Genomic DNA, 24,041 nt, shown 5'->3' with positions numbered 1-24,041 from the left:
AAGTTCTAGATATATTTCTTTATTTTTCCATGATTATTGGTCTTATGTGCATTACAGTATTGCTTTACTAAAATGTACCAGATTTTGAGAACAATTCTTTAGTTGCCTCTAGACGTTATCAATTGTCAATAGATAACTAATGTATCTATTCTTCTACTACAGAATGTTTGAGTTGCTTCTAGTTTTTCTAATTACAAGTAAAAATGCCATAAAAATCTTTAAACTGATAGTATTCTTTTGTTTTATTGTCCTTTCAAATATAGTGTTAGAGCAAGAGTAATATCTTTGTGCTTAAAAGTTGTTTTATTTCATGTAAACATTAATTACAAAGCTTTCCTTTTCACTTCCCTGTCCCAAAGATACACCATGCTCCTACTGACATTTTATAGTAACTACACTTTACATGTATATTAGGAAATGCAACTAATTTTTTTTTTTTTACAAATTCATTTAATTTCCATGTAAAGTATCATTACATTCAACAAACGGTTGAGGTCCCAAGAAAGAAAAGCTTGTTCAGAGCTTTCTTTCTTTCTTTCTTTCTTTTATTAACATAAGGTCAAAATTACATATACCAGATGTGTTTTGCTCTTTAAAAAGTGTCAGACTGTAACTCTCAACAGACGCTTCAGAACTGGACCTGATTTTGAGTATTTTTTGCTTGTAAAGTTAAAGTGCTAATATGTCACCCAAATACCTTAGAAGTTCTGATAATAGCAAAAAAAACCCAGCATGTCTACATGAACTTGGTCAAAAAAAAAATGTGAATATTTAAACCCTGATCCTTTTCTGAAGGCAAGCAAATATGAAGTCCACCAAACACAAATATCCAATAACTTTTCCTGGCTGGTTAAGTTCTTATTTCTTTTTGTAGGGTGGAGTTTTTCAGGGTTCCATATGTTTGGAAGTAGGGGGTAGATTACTGAGGAGTAAGTAGATACCATCTGACTCTTCTGTACTCCTAAACTTTATTAAGAAAATGAAATATAAGGACAGGAAATGGATAGTCCTGAAGAACATGATGGCACTAAGATTTTGAGAACAATTCTTTGGTTGCCTCTAGACTTTCTATTCAACCCTTCTTAAGTTTCATCATCTTAGACTTGGCCCATTGTCCTAGCTTCTGGAGATGTTCTTGAATCCTGACTGTCATGCAATGTTTTGGCTCTTCCTCTCTCTCTCTTATATCATCTGCAAGTTTCTACTTCTCTACTTTCATTCTTGTCAATGATAAAAATACTGAAGAACGATCCAGGTGATCAATTCTTGCCACCTAAGAGGAAGAGTACTAGAGGGAATTGAAAGTTGTCTTCAAAGCAAGGGAGACCTATTTTCAATGTTCTGCCCATGTAACCAGAGCAAGCCTAACTTCTCATTAGTTTAATCAACTCACTAAGATTTTGAGTTGCAGAGAAAACTGACCTCAATAATTACATGGATTTTCCACCCACAGGAATTCCCTGTATTAGGTTTCCCATTTTTATGTGCACCTTTGTATCTGATCATTGAATTCAATCAATTGGGAATCTATTTAACTCATTTCCCCATTTTCTTTGTTGTTCTTTGCTAGAGATCTAGTCATTTCCCTTCCTAAGGATCACCTTCTTTAAAAACTTAACTTTAGGATCATAAAACTCTCATGTTTTGTTTTTGGGTTGTTGTTTTTTTAATAGTCAGTAAATGGAAACTGAATTGGGATAAAGAAATACCAAGATAATTTCACTTGCCAGCTACCATATTCCTCTAAATATTTATGCTGGGCCAGTTCACTATATTGCCTAATAATTTTTAAAAACTATTTTTGACTCATTGTATTGCTGTGAGTCAGGGAACATAACAGTGTCGAAGGAATTTAAAATAAATATCACACAAAGGACAATGGAGAAGACACATGTTGGGTGTGAGCAGGCTACAACATGAAAAATAAGGGACTTTGAAGAAAAACAAAGAAGAAAAGATATCATCAGAGCGTGAGATGATGTGTAGACAGCCTGAGTGCTCCCCTGGAATCCCACTCTTGGTGTCAAGTGAAAGTGAGGCAGGCCCCCAACTTGTTGGATTGACCCCCTGTGGCAAACTTATTTGAGGTTGTTGACAAGAGGCATATAGTATAGACAGGCCTGGTTGGGTAATAACCTGCTTCACTGGAAGGAACACCCAAACTGATGAGATCACAGATTTGAATACTTAAATATTCACAAGACTAAAGCAAACAAAGAAAAAAACAAACAAAAAAAACCCATTTTGTTTATTTTGATCCTTTCAAACACTAACACATCTGCATTTTTTGGTCAGCATATAATTTTCACATTAGAATAGCATTAAAAAAATACTCCTCTAAAACTATTGTGTCATCCCATAGGTGTTCATTGACCCTTATTCTCAACTCTTAGAGTGTAAAGTAACTCCCAAGGAATCATGGGAAGAAACTAGTCAGCGCCTTTTTGTTTTTTCTCCTATTCTCAGACCAGTAGAGAAACTGGAAAAAAGTACAAATTCCTTAGGAATAGAATTCTCTGCTCTTTTATCCTCTATGCTGTTTATATAAAAACCCTATGAAATTTCCTTTTATATTTTTCCTATTTTCTACTACAAATTAAATTATTTTAAATTTATAATATCTTATAGCAGTTCTCTACAAATTATTTGATATTTTTTGGGGGGGATGAACAAATTTGAGGGAGGAAAGGTTGTTTGTTTTGTTTCCCACAAAGGAAAAATAAATTTTCCCAGTAGTTTTTTTGTTTCTGTTTGAGCAAATTAGAAGCTTTCATCTAATAACTTCAGAATGATAATTCCAAAGGGAATTATGAACTTTTGTGAACAACAAAAAAAAAATGATCCTTTTAAAACATATGATTAAGCCACCTCTCTAAACAAGCAATTAAGAATTTTACTTCTGACTCACAAGACTGAACAATATTAATCTATAGGAAAGGCCTCCCTATTGTTGAGAACCCTATATTGTCACAGTTGTATTTTAATAGAGATTTATATCATTTTTAATTCTCCATAAAAAAGAATACTCTGCCCTCAGTAGAGCAAAATTTTTATCTACTTGGATGTCACCTACTAATTTTCCCTTTCCCTATTTCCCTTTAGAATATTTTCTGAGGGACTCTTCATTTCCCTAGAAAACACATCTAGGTTTGATCTTTAATTTTTTTTGGTCTTCCCTTTTTGTCCTGATTTTGTCCTCTTATTTCACTGCTTTTAGTTTTTAATGCAAAAAGTAGAGACATATTTCATGTTATTCCCCAGATCCAATGTTACTCTGGGCACAGAGAAAATAAGTGTTATGTCATTGATACTTATGCTTTGATAATTTGCTGGCCCCATGAACTCTCTCCAAAATAGCCAAAAGCATAGAAGGGGACAAAAGCCTGCAAAATGTTTGGGTTGAGAGCCAGATAAGCCACATCATCTGGAGAGCATTTATGGATTAAACTAGACATAGGACAACAAACAAAAATTAAAGAAAACAGATCTTGCCTGTGTTTGGATATCCATCTTACTCATATCTCTGATAATTGTGGAATCACCATAATTGAACTTTACCTCAGTACCCAATGTGCTATATAAGGAAGTAAAAGTGACAGGCAAGAAACTGGAAACTGAGTGGACATCCATCATTTGGAGAATGGCTGAATAAGTTATGATACATGAATGTTATGGAATATTATTGTTATGTAAGAAACAATCAGCAGGATGATTTCAGAGAGGCCTGGGGAGACTTACAGGAACTGATGCTGAGTGAAATGAGCAGAACCAGGAGATCATTGCACATGGCAACAAAATTATGTGATGATCAATTCTGATGGACATGGCTCTTTTCAACAGTGAAGTGATTCAGGCCAATTCCAATAGACCTGATGGAGGGAATCATGTGTATCCAGAAAGAGGGCTATGGAGACTGAATATGGATCACAACATAGTACTTTCACCTTCTTTGTTATTGTTAATTGTGTGCTTGTTTATTTTCTTTCTCATTTTTTTCTTTTTGATCTGATTTTTCTTGTGCAACATAATAAATGTGGAAATATATTTGATTTTTTATTAAAGCTTTTTTATTTACAAAACATATGCACAGGTAATTTTTCAACATTGACCATTGCAAAGCCTTCTGTTCCAAATTATCCTCCCTTCCTCCCACCCCCTCCCCTAGATGGCAGGTAGTCCAATACAAGTTAAATATATTAAAATATATGTTAAATCCAACACATGTATACATATTTATATATTTATCTTGCTACACAGAAAAATCAGATCAAGAAGGGGGAAAAAGCTGGGAAAGAAACAAAATTCAAGCAAACAACAACAGAAAGAGTAAGAATGCTGTGTTGTGGTTGGGGAAATATATTTAGAAGAATTGCACATGTTTAAGCTATATTGGATTGCTTACTGTCTAGAAAGAGAGACAGAGGAGGAAGGGAGAAAAAATTGGAACACAAGATTTTATAAGGGTGAATGTTGAAAACTATCTTTGCATGTATTTTGAACAATTAAAAATATTATAAAACAAAATGTATTAAATATATAAATTATACAATAATTATTTATTTAAAATATAATATATTTAAAATATCATTATAAAAACAAAAATAGAATAAAGAAAAATGAGGTCAGAAAACATAGTTGGATACATATACAAAGAAACCCATGCTACAGGAGGAAAAGGGAAGGGAAAGGGAAAGGGGAAAGGAAAAGGGAAAGGGAAAGGAAAAGGGAAAGGGAAAGGAAAAGAGAAAGGAAAAGGGAAAGGGAAAGGTAGGGGAGGAGAAAAAAAAGGGAGGAGAAGGGAGAGGAGGGGAACGGAAAGGAAAAGGGAGGGGAGGGAAGGGGAAAGGAAAGGAAAAGGGAGGGGAAAGGAGGGGAGGGAAGGGGAGGAAAGAAGGAAGAAGAAGGAAAGAAGAGGGAAGAAGGTCCAAAAGATGGCAGCAGCAAGCCCAGATTCTCTACAAAATATGGAAACAGGAATATGGAAATGGAAAAAATATGGAAAAAAAATTTTCAACAGTAGCCTCACAGGTGACCAAAAAATGTAAAGAATGCAAGATCCCATTGTATTTATTTATTTGTTTGTTTGTTTGTTTGTTTATTTATTCATTTTGGGTTAATTTCCCCTTTTTAAGCTGTCTTACCCCTAATATTTCTACAACTCTCATTTTTTCTCTTCCAGGTCCACAATGCTGGAGCTGCTGATAGCACTGTTCAGTTCATTTTTTATCAGCCCATCATACACAGGTGGAGAGAAACTGATTTCTTTCCTTGCTCAGCAACCTGTGGAGGAGGTAATAACATTCATTCCTTTAAGAAAGAGTAGATACTCTAAGAAAGAGTAGTACTACTACGGATGAATAATAATTTGCCAAAGGGAAAAAACATGGTATTATGGTTTAGTCATCTTCTTTGTATAGGGGCTAAATATTCCCATATAAGAACCTCTTTTAAATGGTTCCTCTTTTATGACCTCTTTTAAAACATCTTTCCTTTCTAGAGGTTTTGTTTTGTTCATTTTAATAGAAGAAAAAAGTCTTTGGTTCCAGATAAGGCTTAATTTATTTTGCTTTATATTGACATTAAGTTAAATTGTTGAGGTGTATAAAATGAATTCTAGGTCTCTGATTCTGAAAAGTAAATCAACTATTTAGGATCACAGAATATAGAGTCAAAAAAGAATCAGAAGCCATTCACTCCAAATCCATCATGCTGTATGAGAAGAAACTGAGACCTAGAGGAAGGAAGAGGTTTCCTAAGATCACAATAACTTAGAGCAAGGCTGGAACTGGAACCTAGATCCTTAATGTCCAAACTGAAATAAATTCATTAATTCAGCTAATAAGTAAACTCATTCTAGGGTATAAATTATACTTGTTATATATTAGCAATCAGAATCCTTGAAAAACAGATTCAGGTATTTTACAAGGAAAGAGAGCTCACTTCCAACTATTTGATATACCTTCATATATTATGGGAAAGAAGCACTAAAAACTAGGATGTACACTGGTTCCAAAGAGAAATGTAGAAAGATATATTAAATTCATAACATAGAACAGCTATTCAAATATACCATTAAGTGCTTCCACTCTCTTATTAAAAACATTAATTCAACATTTTGAGAATTTCAATAGAGTAATTCCAGTTGATCTATGTACTCTGAATATGAAAATACTTTGTTTAAAATGAATAGCCAATAATTTGATATTTCTTTGAACTTGATATTTTATTTTACTTGACTGTATTAATGACTAACAAAGGAAATAATTTCACTTTTAAAAATTGAAGAAAAATTTTGGAGATTTTCCTTTTTAAAATAAAAAACATGCTTAGTGGAAACTGGCCATTCTTTCCTATGTCCTCTGTATCATTGCTTAGTCGATAGAGTATTAGACTTGCACTCTAAAAAACCTGGGTTCAAATACTGTAGATGACACTTACTAGATGTATGATAATGAGCAAATCACTTAGCCTCTCTCAGCCTCAGTTTTGTCATCCATAAAATGGAAATAATGATATCTGTAGTCCATAAGATCATTTTAAGAAACACGTCACATATGTAAAGTCTTTTACAAAATTGAAAGAACTTTCTAAATGCCAATAATCTCCTTATTGTGAAACATAAGGCTGCTGGCAAGATGTTAACCATGAAATATGGGTTAGCCTTTTTTTTTGGGGGGGGGGGGTGTCTAGAACTAAAGTGCAGAACATCAAACAACAATAGGAAGTTACAAAGAGGTGAATTTAGGTTTTTCTAACAATTAGATCTGTTCAAAATAGGCATGGCCTGCTCTGGTATGAGGAGGGTTCTTCTTCCCTGAAGGACTTTAGAGTATAGGTGACCACTTATCAGGTATAGTAGAGTGGTATAGTGGGAGGCAGCAAGGGAGGAGAGGATGGGAATTTCAGGTATGGAATGAACTAAGCAAAAACCACCATTTCCTCCAATTCTCAGATTATATGACCTGGGTCTTGGTAAAATAAAATAGCAAATGTTGCGATAAGATCTCACTTCCTCCTTTCCTAAAGAACCAGGCTAGACAAAATTTTTTAAGTTCCATACATATTATTAACATGCAAATTTATTTATTGTAATTTATTGTTCACAAACAAATATTCTTTAAAGTCTCAACATACCCATTATTAACATACAAATTGATTTATTATTACTTTTAATTCATATTCAAACATTCTCTAAGGTCTCTTAACAGCATTCTCTGGTTCTAATCCTTATACATTTTATTAAATACAGTTGTCATTTCAAATCTTTTCTTATATTTTGAAAATCATTGTCATCTGAGCATTGGAATTTTTTATTCTTGTCCAACAGCTAGACTTCCATAGCACTTTGTGTGGCTCTTGTGACATCTGTTCTGTCTTGGCTCATAACTGTGTTCATGCGTTAGTCCCTACTATTACCATCCCACCTCCCTTCTAGATAAGAGATTTCAGGTAGCTAGATGGTTGGATAAGTCACTCAAATTATTTTGCCTAAGAAGTCATAGATAATATAGTAATCTTATTTTTAAGTGTTATTATTGCAGCAGTTTCAGATTTGCAAAGTTTACCTTACATGTACTATCATTAACCCTATGATGTAGTTACTATTATTTTCCATCCTCATTTTACAGATAAGGAAATTGAGATCAAGAATTATTCTTATTCTAGTATATTCTACTAGTTCTAGCATAAATTGTTTTATTCTAGTATATTTCTTATTCTAGTATAAACTGTTTTAATCAAGATGCTGGACCTTAAGTCCTGCCATATGAAAATCTGTTGAATGAATGTTTAATGTGGACAACACTTAGGAAGTATCAAGATAGGTATTTTCAAGTCCTTAGGATCAAAGATTTAGATTTGAAGAGGATTTTTTAAATCACTGCTCTAACCCTTTCATTTTATAAATTAAGCAATGAAGTCAGTTGATCTCATCAGTTACACTAGCAGTAAATGGCAGATTCAGGATTAAATCTCAGATATTCTAATTCTAAATCTAATCAGACTTGGACTACTTGTTACAGATACTTTCAAATCATCCCTAAAACTTCGCAAAAGTTGGTTTAAATACTGCTTCTTCCCTAGAGAAAATTAGATGGCAGCCATCTATCAAAAAACTATCCTATTCTTTAAAATAATGTCTTTCTTGCTCTTCATTTTCTAATCCTTTTCTTTACCCTTGATTCATACTTCCTGGTGTAACTTTACACTGCTCTTCCACTACCTCCAGAACTTTGTTTCAGCAATCATCCCCTTTTTCTCATACATTTTCATTTCTTCTCTCTACTGGTTCCTTCCATACTCTGAAGTCTCTCTACCACTAAAAAATAAAAAGTAAAAACAAATAAACAAATAACTTTCATTTATTTTTCTTTCTGGTTTATTCATCTACTGTTCCATGCTATTCCTCTCCATCACTGCTATATTTCTTGAAAAAAGAAGTCTCCTGCTCTCTTCTCTTGACGCCTTGCAATAGTCTCTACCTTAATTAAGCAATTATAATCATTCTCTCAAAGATTACCAGTAGAGTTCCCAATTATCATATTTTATGGCTATTGGGTTTTTTTTTCCAGCCTTCAACTTCTGTAGCTTCTGATCACTCTTTTGATATACTGTCTCTTCCTTTAGTTGAAGATCCTGTCCTTTCTTGGATCTATTCATATCTCTCTAACCATTTCTTGTCTTCCTTAGCAATTTCATACATTCCTGATTTCTCTGTACTGATACCTACAAGCCTAGATCTAAAAGGGTACAGCAGTGGTTGGAAGACTCTGACCTAAGGACCAAATCCTGCCTGCTGCTTATTTAGATCCTGGTTATCTTATTTTTGTATTCTTCAGTCATGCCAGACTCATTGTGACTCCCTTTGGGATTTTCTTGGCAAAGACACTAGAGTAGTTGGCCATTTCCCTCTCCAGCTCATTTTACAGATGAGGAAACTGAGGCAAACAGGGTGAAGTGATTTGCCCAGGCTCATACAGCTAGAAAGTATCTGAGACTAGATTTTAATTCAGGAAGATGCGTATTTTTGATTTCAGGCTCAGCACTCTGTCCACTTTAGACACATAGTAGGCATTTAATAAATACTTATTAACTGACTGATAGAATGAGACCAATAATAGATTACACTTATTGTTTTCATTTCAAGTTTGTCTCTGAACTCAAAACCATATCTACAGAAAATTAGAATGAAAATTTGAGGAATTTTATGATATAGCCAAGCTTGGTATATTTTCAAATGATTATTTTAGTCTGAAAATAGATTTTCATACTCTTTTTTAAATAACATCTACATCAATATTTTATCATCTTTATTTCTTATTACTCAAGAGTATTTACAAATATTTCTATTATTAAGTTCCTTGAGAGTAGGAATTGTTCATTAATTGAATTTTCATTCCCATTACCTAGTACTTTGTATGTCTTAGGAGTTTAATAATTGCTTGTTGATTCATTGATTAATTCTCTCTGAGAATGTCCTCAGAGGTCAAGATCAGGACTTGTATCATAATGCAATTAAGAGCCAGAGAAAAGGCAAGATTCTTTAAGGAGAGTATATACTAATATAGAACATAAGTGTAACGACCTTTATAAAAAGTTAAATGCTATGAATAGAGGCCTAAGGATTTTGTGAAGTGTGTTTCTTTATTATAGACTTTATTCTTCTTGATGACTAAATCACTAAGGAGAGAGATTAATTACTTTAGCCCATTACTGAGGTAAAGCATTACTGAGGTTATAAACTAAATGGTTGGTTAATTAATAAAGCTTTACTGAGTACCTGCTGTGTGCAACACACTATATTACTTTATTGAGTTTTGCAAAAGAAACATAATGCATAAGTCCTTATACCCTTGAAAACTCAGTATCTAATCATGTTTTTATAAATTATTGATTCAAGCAGCAACAAACATTTATTAAGCCTTCCTTGTACAGTACACTGTGCTGAGTGCTGAAAGAAATATAAATTCAATTAATTTCCACAAGAATTTTTGAAATACCTACTATAGCCCCTACTGCTGAATCATGAAAATGCAAAGTAAAAACAGACAAATAAAAAAGCAGATCCTGTCCTCAAAGGGATTATATTCAAGAAAGGAAGATACATGAACAAATAAATGTAATGCAAATGTGGATACCCAAGAGAAATAAATAAATAAGTATTATGGATTCCGATGAAGGAAGATCACTCATCTCTCAGGGAGAAGAGGAAAAGCATAAAATACCTGATCTTTAACCTGGGGCTCCCAGGTGGGTGGGATTTCAAAAAATGGAGAGTCTAAATAGTACAATGAAGTGTAGAGTGTGAATCTTAGGTCAGTGGTAAATTCTAGCTTGAAAAATCCCTCAGGAAATCCTATAAATATGAATTTCATAAAACTATTGAATAACCCCACCATTGCTAATATAAAATTAGTGTAACAAATGGTCAAATATGACTTCCATAGAATCATGTTGAATGAACTGGTCATTTATTAACTTAGAATTATTAAAACAGAATAATAAATGGTTGGTACAGGAAAGAACAAATATGCCTCTCGAAATACCTAACGTCCAAGTGACTCAAATACAAGAATAATTTGTCTTGATGTGTCTGCTACTTTGCTTGAACTTGTCTGGATGGTTTGAATGTTTCAGGTTACCAGCTGACCTCGGCTGAGTGCTATGATCTGCGGAGCAGCCGAGTTGTAGCAGATCAATACTGCCACTATTACCCAGAGAATGTCAAACCCAAACCAAAGCTTCAAGAATGTAACTTGGACCCCTGTCCTGCCAGGTCAGTCCACGCTGATGAGTGGTTTAAAATAAGTGGAAATCCAGTTGGAATAATTATCTTAAAATCAAAAAAAAAAAAAAAAAAAAAAGATAGCCCATAATCCAAAATGTTCTCATGTGCACTAAGGCTGCACATGGAAAGTCCATGATGAATTTTGTAACAGAAGTATTTGAGGGTCGTTCCCAGACTGGTTTTCAGGGCAATCCTACAATCCACAAGGAAAGGGATCTCAGTAGATTTTTGTTGACATTACATATTTTACTGTGGTTCCTTATTCATCTGCTTTATAAAACTCTTGATAATAAATGACTCCTAGACTGTGCCTGTTAAAGTGTTCTCAGAAGCATCCAGATCATAGCTTTTTCTCATCTTAGCATATGATGAGAAGAAACCTAGTTTCTGGCTCTTGGCCAAGCATACACCCCGCATATAAATATAGTTCCCTGACAGATCTAATCAAGAGATGGACTCAAAACAACAGCCAAAAAATTTCAAGTAGAAAGACCTCAAAGGGCTTCTAAGTTCAACTTCTTATTTTACTGATGAAGAAACTGAGTTTCCCAGAAGTTAAAATTTTGCCACATTTGAGCAGATTCAGGCTTGAAAATGATGCAAAATAGCAGTTTTTAATTTATTGGATTCAAGGAATGATATAAGCACATCATGGTGCTTAGATCTCTTTTATAATTTGTTTGGAAGATAAAGAATAGGCCTTATGAATGAAATACCACTAGGAATGAGCAGTCACCTTCTGAAGGATAGAGAGAATAATTTTCTTGAAAGCAGCATTTGCAATTGAAATTGAAACCCTTCCTGTTGTTTCTTTGCCAGAATTTAGCTTAATCATTCTCAGCTTCTGAAAAGGAATGTTAAAAACCAACAACCTATTCAATCCCACAATTCAAGTCATGAACTTGTGTAGAAGAGTTCAATAAATGGATTTCTCAAATCTCGGGGATATGAGGAAGAATCTTGTGCTTTTTTTTTTTTTAAGACATAAGCAACCAGTCACTTAACATATTAAAAAACGATACTTTGAACTAATTTTTTTTTAAGTTCCAGGATTGATGTGAATACAAAATGTTCTGTTGGGTCCAACACAATTTAATGTTTAGGTTTCCTCTACCGTTTTTTGCTTAGATATGAAATAGTAAATTCTACATATGATCTAATGCCTCAGTTTCTGTCATTAATCATACCACCTAACTAAAACACCATGATTAACTCAGAAGAAAATATTTTCATTAACTAAAACTCCAAAGAACTGATATTTGACAACCACAAGAGTAAAGGTGGTTAGAAGTTTATTTTCATATATTACATCAGAAAAATTTTAAAAGGGTCCATTTGAAGAAATGAATATAGTGTGAAAAATTGACTAGAGTGTGAAAATTATGTTCTAGCTGTTTTATTTGGGAAATCCTGACATTTAGAAATTTTATTACCCAAGATATTTGAGTAAGAAGAATCTTTATCATCCATATAGAACCCTATTGCAAAAATACTTCCCCTTAAACTCACATTCTCATTCACAGCTGCAACAAGAAGAGTAATGATGAGGCATATAGAAGCTTTTGGTTCAGACAGATAGGTCAGTCCAACAGAAAACAGTCAGACTTGAAATTCTCATACAATTCAAACTCCCAAAGAATTTGACATGCATTTCTAGAAAGACTGGGAGATCTATTTCTCCCAACTTAGAAAAAATAGCAAAGGCCAAATGGTCACAGAGGGATAGTTTCAACATTAAAGCATTTTATGATAATTACACTTTAAAAAAATAAATACAATAAGAAAAAATAACATTCATTTTTTCTGGCCATTGATTCTTATATGCTCTTCTCTGTTGGAGTAGAATTTTTGGCCTATTCCTTATTATCCAAAAGCAAAGCAATTCTGCATTGAAAGAAGCTTACATGTGAAATTTATGCCCTTTCTATTTTCCATGTTGTTTTTTAAAATCTGCCACCACACATGTATAAATGTTAGGACAGGTGGTGGTAAAAAAAATGTAGGGGAGGGAAAATAACTTAGAGACAGATGTCAGGAAGCAGGGTTTTTTTCTTTTTAATTCAAGAAATAATTAGGCAAAGCTGTAAAAATTAAGAGCTATATTAGAGAGAGAAAATAATTGAGAAAGGAGAACTACACTGTTCTAAGATCAAGCATTGCCCTTAGGTAATAATATAAACTTCATCAAACTCTATTCTGTAGGAAAGGCTAAGATCATTATCTGGGACAGACTCTATGCAGTGATTCAGTAGCAGTCCATATCCTTTTCCATTACATATTGGTACAGGCTCAAACCCTTCCAACGTTGCTTTTTAGTTAATAAAGCAATTGGGGAGAAGGTACACAAAAAGGTATGTCTAAGTGCCCAGTCAAAAGATTCAAAAATGCAAAATGTTGGGATTGTCAGTTCTAATAAAAATAATCTAATTTTGATGATTTTAAGTTGCTTTGTACCACTTGAGAAATCACTAAGGTAGCAAGAAAAAGAGGTATTTTGTTGAAAAACACATTCAAGGTTCTTAGTTCAAGTCCCAGCTCTTCAACTTACTATCTTTGTAATCAAGGCCTTGGTTTTCTCATCAATAAAAGGAGGAAATCAGTCCCTTTTCAGTTCAAAATTCTGTGACTATAAATATTGAAAATTATTTATTTTTAAGTACCTCATAATATTCTTAGCACAATAAACAGATGAATAATTTCTTTCTAGACTCCATTATTGAAGGTTTAATTGAGACATAAAGAAGACAGCATAATATAATAGAAAGAAAACTGGATTTGTAGTCAGGTCTAGATTTGTTCTGTTGATTTTATTATCTGTATGATCTGTATAATTTCTCATAGCCTCGGTTTCCTTTTCTGTAAAATGAGGGAGTAAGATCAGATGAACACTAAAATTGATCCCAACTCTAGATTCTATGAATTTATGGTATCCACTGAGACTTTTGTTAGGGACATCATAAGTCTTTTCTTTATATGTCCCCCCCCTTTATTTTGTTTCTCTCCCTTGTTGGTTAATTATACTTTTTGTCAAATCTATTTTTTTCTTTCTCCCCTGCTTTATGTCTACCACATCCATGGCTATAACGAGTGGCCCTTTTGACTACAGAAATTGCTGACATCCTAGTCAGATCTAGAGTGATCTTTTTTTTTTTTCTGGACTGAATTTCTGCTTAGGAATTTTTACTCTATAATAGCAGCAACATACCAAAACATGCACCCATCGTATATACTGTCTGTTAGCACACAGTCTCTCATCTAAACTGATCGGGAAATGCTATTATTGTCTGAGAAGTGACTAGTACTTAGATAGATATTTCGCATCCATGGGGCTTTATAGTGAGCAGTACCACTTCTCCCCATCAGATGTTCTTCTTGATAGAGAATCAGATTTGTTTTCCTAATGATTCCAGCACATAACTAGAACTTTCGCAAAGCAAATGCTTTGCCCAAATTACAGAGATGCTTTTTGTTTAGATAATTAGTGATTTGGTATTTTGAGAGGAGCTTAAATTCCATTTGAGATGCTCCATAAAGACAGTGGGACAAGATTGGACCATTATAAACATCACCTTCTGCACTGACCTTAGTCTGAAATACTTTTTTTAGGACAACTTTGCTAGACAGCAGTTTTTCAAGGTTTATGAGACAGGCTGAGAGAATAACAGAGCAGTCACCCTTTTCTCCTTCTTTGGCATGAGATTCTCATTCTGACTCCAAGTCAAGGAAGGGGGGGATTAAATTGGTAATTGTTGGACAAGTGAAAAAAGCTCTCACTCATCACACTATCATCCTCACCATCATTAACAAACAAATCTGTTTCTAGCAGCAAAACTGTATCCAGATTTCCCCTTTCCCCCAGGACTTTAAAGAGAAGCAGTCATAAACTAATACCCAAATTTGCATGCCCTGTATACAGGGATTCCAAATGGCTTTACTGGCCTTTTTGTGCTGACGTGTCTCATTTGGTTTTATTCTAAATTACATTAATTATTCCTAGCAAGGCATGGGTAATAGAGACATAGGTTTCAAAGTAGACTCCAAGAGTGATTTAAAAAAAAAAACATTTTTAATAATGAGCAGTATGTCATCACTGGATCAGGAGTTAGGTTCTGATCTCAAATCTGCCATAATTATGTGTGTCATGAACAGGTCATTTCATTTCTTGGGACTATATTTCCTCATCTGTAAAATGAGAGGATTGACTTAGAAAATCTCTGATATTTAAGCTTCAGCAGTTTGTCATTGCAGTGACTTGTATTAGTCCTTTGAACAGCAAAAGAGAAAGAGCCCTTACAAACGATATTCTGGTAAGAGAACATGTGAGATTTTGAAGAATAAATTATTTGGTTGATGATAATTAATAAGGATCCTAGTTTCTCAAGTTCACAATCAATAGATACTCCTACGAAGGCTCCATTTATTAGGCTATGGAATCCATTAGTATTTACTCAGTGATGCAAAATAATACTAAAAATAATTTATGTAACTCTCATCAATATATTGAGTAGATTATACCCAAGATGAACAGAAGTCAAGGAATATTTTCTTAGCTCTTTTTGATTCATTCTCAATTGACACTAAATTTAAACATCATCACCATCACCATCAGCAGCAGCAGCAGCATTATCATCACCTCTCTTCCCTTAAGTTAACCATTGCCAGTTGTAGTTAAAGAGATGATATTTGATCAAGGATAGGTAAGAAGCAATGATATATGCAGTTCTCATTTGATTTTTTTTTAACTACACTGGAATTCTGCCATATCTTATTTATTTGTACAAGTTATATAGAAACACAAATTGTCACTAACCTATTTGCAAGAAACTAAGATAAATCATAGACTCTCAAAGGTAGAGGGTGTCCCAGTGCATTAAAATATGAAACTTGGAATCAAGAAGGTTTGAGCTTGATTCTTTCCCCAGAATCCTCTTAATAGCTATGTGATCCAGGCAAGTTACTTTAACCTCTGTCTGATTCAGTTTTCTCATCTACAAAATGTTTATAACAATGACACCTATTACACAGGGGTGCTGGGAGGATCAAATGAGTTAACATTTACAAAGTGCTTTAAAAAGTGCTGTATTAAATATGAGCCATTATTATTATTATCTTCTAAGTCCTTTATTTTGTAGATTAGAGAACTGGAATTCAGATTGATAAAGGAATTCACACAAGACCAAGCAATTAATTATGGGCAATATAGGAAGAGAGACCTGGTATCCCAAAACACCTTTTTCTAATATACCATTTAGTTATAATCATCCAAAGGGCATTTGCTATAAAATGGGCTGTTCTACAGGCAAAACAATGGTTATTTTAACAAATAGTACACATTTTAACATATTTTTGTTTCCCCCATTCCTCACGGCCTTTTCAGGTTGATCTAGAAAATATCAATTCTACCATTTTACAAATGAAGAAATTGAGGACCGAGGTAAAATGAATTGTCTGAGCTTCCTAATAGCAAAGCCTTGACTAAAGTAGAAATCTCCCGCTTCCTCATAGTACCATTTTCACTCTAGCAAAACCATGGCTAAAAAAAAAAAATCAACAACGTCAATTTGATAATCATTTATGAAGAACCTACTTTGTGTCAGATCGTACTAAATAGTAAGAATATAAAGGCAAAAATGAAATAATAATCCCTGATTTCAAGGAGATTACATTGGAAATGGTATAATACAGAAAAATGTGGGATAATTTGAGGAAGAAAATATTAACATTTAGGAAGATTGGTGGATTTTATAGAGGAGTTAGTCCCTAGGCTGAGCCTCAAAGGAATAATGAGTCTGAGTAATAGAGATGAATAGGGAATTCAGGCATAAGAGAAGTAAATTATAAGCAGATTGATGCTAATCACCAATTCAAGCAGCTTAGTTTTACCAGTTCACCCCAAAACTTAATTCCTGGTTTGTTCTATTAGACACATGAAAATTTAACCTTAGCATTTCTTATACAAACTATTTTATTTTATTCAGCCAAACCAACGACAAAGCTATTAAAATTGAAATGAGGGGAAACAAAGCCATAAAATCATTTTTAGTTTGCTGATGTTAATCCCAGTTACAGAAGAGAATTATGACTATAAAATTTATTCTGACCAGGAACTTTCAACCCAAGAAATATAGAAGTACGCCATTTAATAGGTCAAATTCTCAGTCAATGGCTATGGAACTAGAAGGGACCTCAGAAGTCAACTAATCTTAATCCTCTTCCATTTTACAGATGAAAAAACTATTAAACAGAGGTCTTGTGACTTATCTAAAGTCATATAGGTATAAGTAAAAGAGCTGAGATTCTGAATAAAAATCCATTCCCCTTTCTACATTGCCATACTGCCTCCCAAAGACAATAATAAAATTGGTAACTAGAACAAATATTTTTCTTTTTTAAAAATTTAATTATAGCTTTTTATTGACAAAACATATGTATGGGTAATTTTTCAACAATGACCCTTGCAAAAACTTCTGCTCCAACTTTTCCCCTCCTTCCCTCCAAACCTTCCCCTAGCTGGCAGGTAGTCCCATACATGTTAAATATGTTAAAGTATATGTTAACTATAACATATGTATGTGTGTGTGTGTGTGTGTGTGTGTGTGTATAGATAGATAGATAGAGTGAGTTATCTTGCTGCACAAGAAAAATCGGATTTAGAAAGAAGGTAAACACAACCTGAGAAGAAAAACAAAAATGCAAGCAAACTATAACAGAAAGAGTGGAAATGCTATGTTGTGGTCCACACTCATTTCCCAGTTAGAACAAATATTTTCAAAGTTTGTTTCCTGTCCATAGCAGCATATTTTTGTCAGTTTAATTACAAAAAATCTAATACAATAACATTATTTAATGATAATTCTTCATAAAGAAAAAAGTACCCCACATAATATTGCCCCAAACAACTTTGTTTTGTGATCACTTTATTAAAACCTCATACCTGAATTTAGTCATGATGTCCTGAAACCCTGCTATAAATTTGTTACTTTGTCCTTAGGACATTAATTGCACTCTGAAGATTTTGATTAGTTAGCAAATAGGTAAGCGTCTTCCTATTCCTTTCTGTGATTTATTTGCGGAGTATTTATTTCTCTTTTGCTTCCCCAGAAAGATCCTAGCACAGTAGCATAGTGCTTAAATTTCAGCAGCATAAAGCCCCATTCTCCAGTATTGATGGTTGAATGGAGATGAGGTGTGAGATATATTGATTTTTCTATTAATTTTGGTTAGCTAGTTTCCTTATCCTTAGTCGCAGTTTAGCTGCACAGGTCACTATATGACTTGTAAAGCTACCTTTGGAAAACTATTTTGGACACAGCTCATCTTCACATGCTCCCCTCTGAAAAGAGGAATATAGGGAGAGGAAGCAACTAGCCTTAGTCTTTCACTTTCTTCCACTCTAACTTATTTCCTTGAGAAAACATGACAACTTCCAAATCACCACTCTCACCCGACAAGAAACACTGGCAAATAACCAAGAAGTAGACAAAAGAAAGAAGGCAGGGTTGAGAAAAACAGCTGTTAATTTCTTTGAGAGTTTTCTCTACCTCCCTCTTCTGTATTCAGCCTTATTAATTCTTTAAATTGGATCAACAGCTCTTTTCTTTATCTTCCACCCCTGCAGTTTGATAGCATGACCCCTACAAATGTAATTCATATAGAAACATCCAACAACCATAACTTCAGGCACCCATGGATTTTGTTGTGTCATAATTCCTGTACATGTTCAATAAAAAATGTAGGTGTCCCAACAGAATGAGTTGTATCCAAAATAGTTTTCCAAAGCTAGGGTATTGCTCTGAAGTGGTACACACTCAGTGTTCTGAATACAATGGATTTTTTTGGGAATGATGAACCTCTGCTAGAGACCTTTGAGAAGTTTCTCTCACCTCAAGCATATATGATCACTGATTCTCACTTCTAATTTCTCTCTCTTAATGCTTGACTTTAAAGAAGATGAGGTGGGATACTCTTCCTCTACTTTTTTGAAGAACCAAATATCTGCCCTGCATTCCAGAATAGCACCTTACACTTCCTTTCTCTTTCAATTCCTTTTTCTTCACATGAATGATGACTTGAGAAAAGAATAGTTAAGGCATAGAATAGAATTTAATTTTTTCCCCTACCTTCACGGTTCATTATTCTTTCTCTCATTCGATACATTGTCATCTAGCTTCTTATTCCTGTTTTTTATACTACCCCCTACCACACAATATATTGTTCCAGATGTAAACCATGTTTTATTTTTTAATATTTTTTGTTTGTTTAGGTCAAATATAGCATGTATAAACATGAATATAACCTATGACCAGTGTTATTTTTCAGTACATATTCACAATACACAAATACATATAAATATATATAGTGACATGCATATATGTATTTTGTCTGTGCTGTTTTCATATATATATGTGTATCTATATGCATATATATGTATATATACATACATACATGTATATGTGTATATGTATACACACATTGTGCGTATATATATTACTTTCAAAGATATCTTTTATTAGGGTTATGACATATAATAGTATCAGTTCATACACACACAGAAAGAGAGAGAAAATGTGTGAGAGATAGTAAAGGCAGATGAAGAGAATGAGAGAGAGAGACAGAGATAAACATAGAGACAGAAATAAAGAGAAAGGGAGAGGGATAGAGAAAGGGGGGAGGGAGGGAGGGAAAAGAGAGAGAGAAAAAGAGGGGGAGGGAGAAAAGGAGGAGGAGAAGAAAGAGAAAGAGAGAAGAGAGAATAGAGAGAGAGAGAGAGAGAGAGAGAGAGAGAGAGAAGAAGGAAGAGGAGGAAGAGGAGGAGGAGGAAGAAGAGGAGGAAAAGGAGGAGGAGGGAGGGAGAAAGAAAAGCAGGGAGAGAGAGAGACAGAGACAGAAAAAGGGGGGAGGGAGGGAAAGAGAGGGAGAGGGAGAGGGAGAGGAGAGTAGTTTAAACAGAGTAAGGGGAAAAAAATTTCTAATAGTCCAGGATGATATCTTTATCATCCTTCCTAAGAAAATACTCTTGGCTTAGGGAAGAGAAACAAAGAAACCCTTAATGATAAACAACAATAAATTAAGTTTAGAGTAACTTGTAGTCTACTATAATGACTGTGACCTGAAATAAAAGGGGCATAACATTAATCCCATAGGAGATTGGAGTCCACTCGAACATGTATGCATAAACAGTATTAGACAGAGTGCTATTGTTTGGACATCTTCTGTTTTCACAGGTGGCATATAGTCATCTTAAGAGGCTTCACTATGACCCATGCCATGAAAAGACAAACAGTACTACAGTTTTGCTGGTTCCAAATTTAAAGCTACTATTTTAAATAAAAACAGAAATTCTAAATCCTTCCAAAGCAAAGCCAAGTATCTTGAGTTCTGAAAACTCTCTTCTAATTCCTTCTACCCCTCCAAACTACTTCCATCAATGCTGTTTCATTAAAAAAATTAATGCATAATCTGTTGCTAAAGGTCTATAAAAATTCGGCCTAATATTGAAATCTTTTAAGCAAATATCATAAAAATTTTGCAAGTAAAAAAGTTCTGGTGTACATTTGGGACCTTAAAACTACATGTCAATAAAACTTAAAATTCCAGATAAAATTTGAGTATTAATATCAAAAGCCAATTTGCATTTTTATTTTTAACTTCTAGATAGTTGACAGCTGAGATGTTAAATGTAATGGGGGAAATTTTGTTTGAGTATGAAAGCAAATAGAAGTTCTATTAAAATGGAAGAGGAAAAAGGAAGTTGCTTAAATCATGTACCTGAAAAAGCTCAGCAATTGTAGCCCCTAAGCAAAAATGGAGTAGCTTCTAAATTGAAAAGGAATGAAAGAAAAAAGCAAGTTCCTTTGCCTAATTTTTTGTAGCAGAAAAACATATAATCGTAACATTTAATCCCTTACTCTTCCAAAATACAAATTTTCTCACAATAGTTTTAATAAGTCTTGGGAAAGCAGGTATGACCAAATCAAGTTTGGCCACAATAGCTTTGCCTTAAGACAAGAATGGACCCAGAGGCTGAGGATCTTTCCTGGTGCTTTCCCTCAATAAACTATTCAGTCATTTTCATACTACATCACAATCTTTCTTTAATCAAATTTCTCACTTGCACCATTTTGCCTTTTGTGACTTCTGGACCCTTTTCTCTTTCTTTCCATCTTACCCATTACATTGTCCAATCAATTCTGTGTTTTATCCTAATCCGTAAAAGCCAACTTAAATCATCTTCTGTCTCTGGGTTAGATACCTTAATAGGATCTACTGGACAGTGGCTGGTGATAAGATCAAGAGTGTTACCTCTAGAAAACAGAATATTTTGCTCTTGAATATTATCAGAGGTCTCCTTAATACTTTTTGAATGCAAAATAAGTTAGACTAGAGTCCACACTTCCATTCCTAGAAGTGTAAATGACATTTTTTCCACAGAGAGAAAAGAGGTTACCTATATTATTCTAGCTCTCCATTGGCTTTTCCATCTCCCTTCCTCACTAACAATACCTAACGAATCCAAGTATAGTAACTGATCTTCACAAAGCATCATTCTAGAAAATTAGAGAGCTTCAGTTCTGTTAAAGTAATTTATGTTAAAGCAGGATTTCTAAAACTGTTCTTCCAATATCCTTTATAAAAATAACAGAATTTTGAATTTCAAGTAAGAGGGGATTAATAGATTTGCTACACTGACTTAACAGATTTTTTTTTCTTGTTCCTTTGTCAACTTCAAAGCCTTCAATATCCCAAATGTTTATCAAAAAAAAAAACCTATAATTATACATGCTCCAGTCATTTGGCCTTTATCTAATGGGAATTTGCTTTTGATGACCCTTTTCTAGTACCTTCCAATGACCATTTGCTATAAAATTGCTAGGGATCAATACTTTTATTGACCCACCAAGAAGAAGGGGGAAAATATATATTTTCAAAGGCACATTACACAAGAAATATATATGGGACCTATGTTTTCATCCCTTTTGGGAATTCCTTGGTAAGGAAACTGTCAGTATAAATTAGTTCCTTTTCTACAATTTAAAACCTTAGAGAATTTTGTAGCATAATTAAAGTTAATAATAGTGTGATTTCTTTATAAGGCACTAATGTGATATAGTTGGTAATGATGATGATCTAATATAACATAAAACTTCTTTGGATTAATGAAAATATTAAAATATATAGTATCATATTTGACAAGAACGGGAATGTTTGGGTAGTATAACCCTTTACCATGGAATTTTCTTCTTTAATCAGAAAACTAGCCTTTTGAAACAGTGCTCTTCCAAACAATATTTTGTCCATTCTTAAATCTCTACTGGCCATAAAAATATAAATTCTTCGTAGTATTGTTTTCAAAGTCTTAAAGTGAATTTAGTGTTAAAGTTAAAGTGAATCAGTGAAACATGTTATCAATATTGTTTTGCAATTATGTTAAAAATGTTATATAATGTAATCATTTAGTGTTTATTTTATTGTGTGTACCTTCTACTCAGAGGGTTGGCATTATTGTTCCTAACAGTGACGGCTACAAGCAGATCATGCCCTATGACCTCTACCATCCCCTTCCTCGGTATGTAAATCAACAATCCTGATGCTAGAATTAGTTATCTGGTGTTGCAACTTTTTTTTTTGTTTTTGTTTCTGCACAATGATTCTGTTTTTCCTGTAAAAATAATATGGTAGATGCTATATTTCCCACTCCTTTCTGAGATCTCCCACTGAATAATACTAGCATGCCCAAACTTTAATTATCATTTTAAAAAACCATGTAAAGATAGGTTAGCATTACATTAAAGCTGACATAGTAATTCAGTGATTAGATACACTGTGTGGGTTTATATTTGGTCTTTCTGGATTTTTCTTTGTCCTTTTCTATGCAATAAGACTCTGGTCATTACAATACTGCTCCAAAATGTCAAATGCAAACTACCACAAGTATCATTATAGACCCACGAATGTGGAATTCCAGATGTTGCATTAGTATGCAAGTGAATTTCTAAAATCATTTTCATTTTAGGAGAAATTAGCAATTAAGGAAAGAAAACCAAATTCCACAGTTTCTTTCACATCCTTGTTATTCAGAACAGCCATTAAGACTTTTTAAAATAGCATAAAATCCCATGTAAATGCTACTTCACATTTTATAAGTATAATATTTTTACAAGCTGGAAAAATAATGAAAAAGTACAGTGGGAGCATTCTGAAATGATTGTTCTCTTTATAAATCCATTCATAATAAAGTAGGGTAGAGGGAGAGCCAAATAATAGTCCATTGAATAAATGTGTTGTCATACCAGAAGCAGGCAGAAGTCTCATAATTTGTGAGACTTTGGAATTTGTACTTCTGTTATTTGACTTGAAGTAACCACAGAGAAATTACTTTTTTGCTTTATTCCATTGGTCTACTGTACCTTTGTGAAGCTAAAATCTGGGTTACCCTGCCCAGTATAGTTGCATTCTAAAGGTATTAAAATTTACCTTACTGGAAGAAAAGGACTGTTTTCCTATTCCCAATGCCTAATAAAGCATCTTAAACATCGAAAATACTTAACAAATGCTTATTTGATTGGGTTGGCAATTAACATAACCATTGGATATAATCTATACTAAGTATAATGAAAGGATTGGACCAATTCCAAACCATGAACCCGAAGTCAGAACAAATCACTCTAATTTGCTGAAAGTCAAATGAAATGGAACCTTGATGTTGCTCTTTATAAAACCAACCCATGTTGTGAGCTTATTTTTGCTTTTGTTTTGTTGGTGGTAGTGTTATTATTGTTGGTGCAGGTGAAATCCAGTGAAGTATTCTAAAACTAGAACTAGCAAATAGAAACCAAGGTAGAAAACCAAAATATTCTCTGAACTGTATTAGCATTTCACTTGGCGTAAGCTTCTACCACTAATAATGACAATTTTACATTGGTATAGCTCTTTAAATTAAAGATTATAGTGCCATAACAATAATGTGCACATCTAACTTTAAAATCAAGCCAGAATTACGCATCAGGCTTTGGAAAATACTTTTGTATTATCTCAGCTTTTCCAGAACATGTGACCATTGGTGAAAGATATTTAATTTCTCTGTGTCTCAGTTTTCCCATTTATAAAATGAAATTATTGGTCCAGGTAATATCTATAATCTATCCTCTTTGAAAACAGAGGATCAGCCACAAGATCCCATCCATCTCTAAATCTAAAGTCCTATTCTATTATTGTAATGACTGCCATAGTATTATTAAAAATGTATAGGTTGATT

The 24,041-nt window shown here is 33.6% G+C and overlaps 1 protein-coding gene across 1 annotated transcript in view; it reads left to right on the top strand.

Moving 5' to 3' along the window:
• The window catches only part of ADAMTSL1 (ADAMTS like 1), a 386,862-nt gene that overhangs the window by 166,943 nt on the left and 195,878 nt on the right, over window positions 1–24,041 (top strand). The window contains exons 8-10 of the mRNA XM_051987060.1: window positions 5,180–5,291; window positions 10,636–10,774; window positions 22,302–22,352. Coding sequence (XP_051843020.1) covers window positions 5,180–5,291; window positions 10,636–10,774; window positions 22,302–22,352 — 302 coding nt within the window. The remainder of the gene's footprint in view (window positions 1–5,179; window positions 5,292–10,635; window positions 10,775–22,301; window positions 22,353–24,041) is intronic.

Source organism: Antechinus flavipes, chromosome 1 (genome assembly GCF_016432865.1).
Source record: "Antechinus flavipes isolate AdamAnt ecotype Samford, QLD, Australia chromosome 1, AdamAnt_v2, whole genome shotgun sequence".
In the NCBI taxonomy this organism is placed as follows: Eukaryota; Metazoa; Chordata; class Mammalia; order Dasyuromorphia; family Dasyuridae; genus Antechinus; species Antechinus flavipes.
This window is presented reverse-complemented; position numbering and strand designations above follow the sequence as displayed.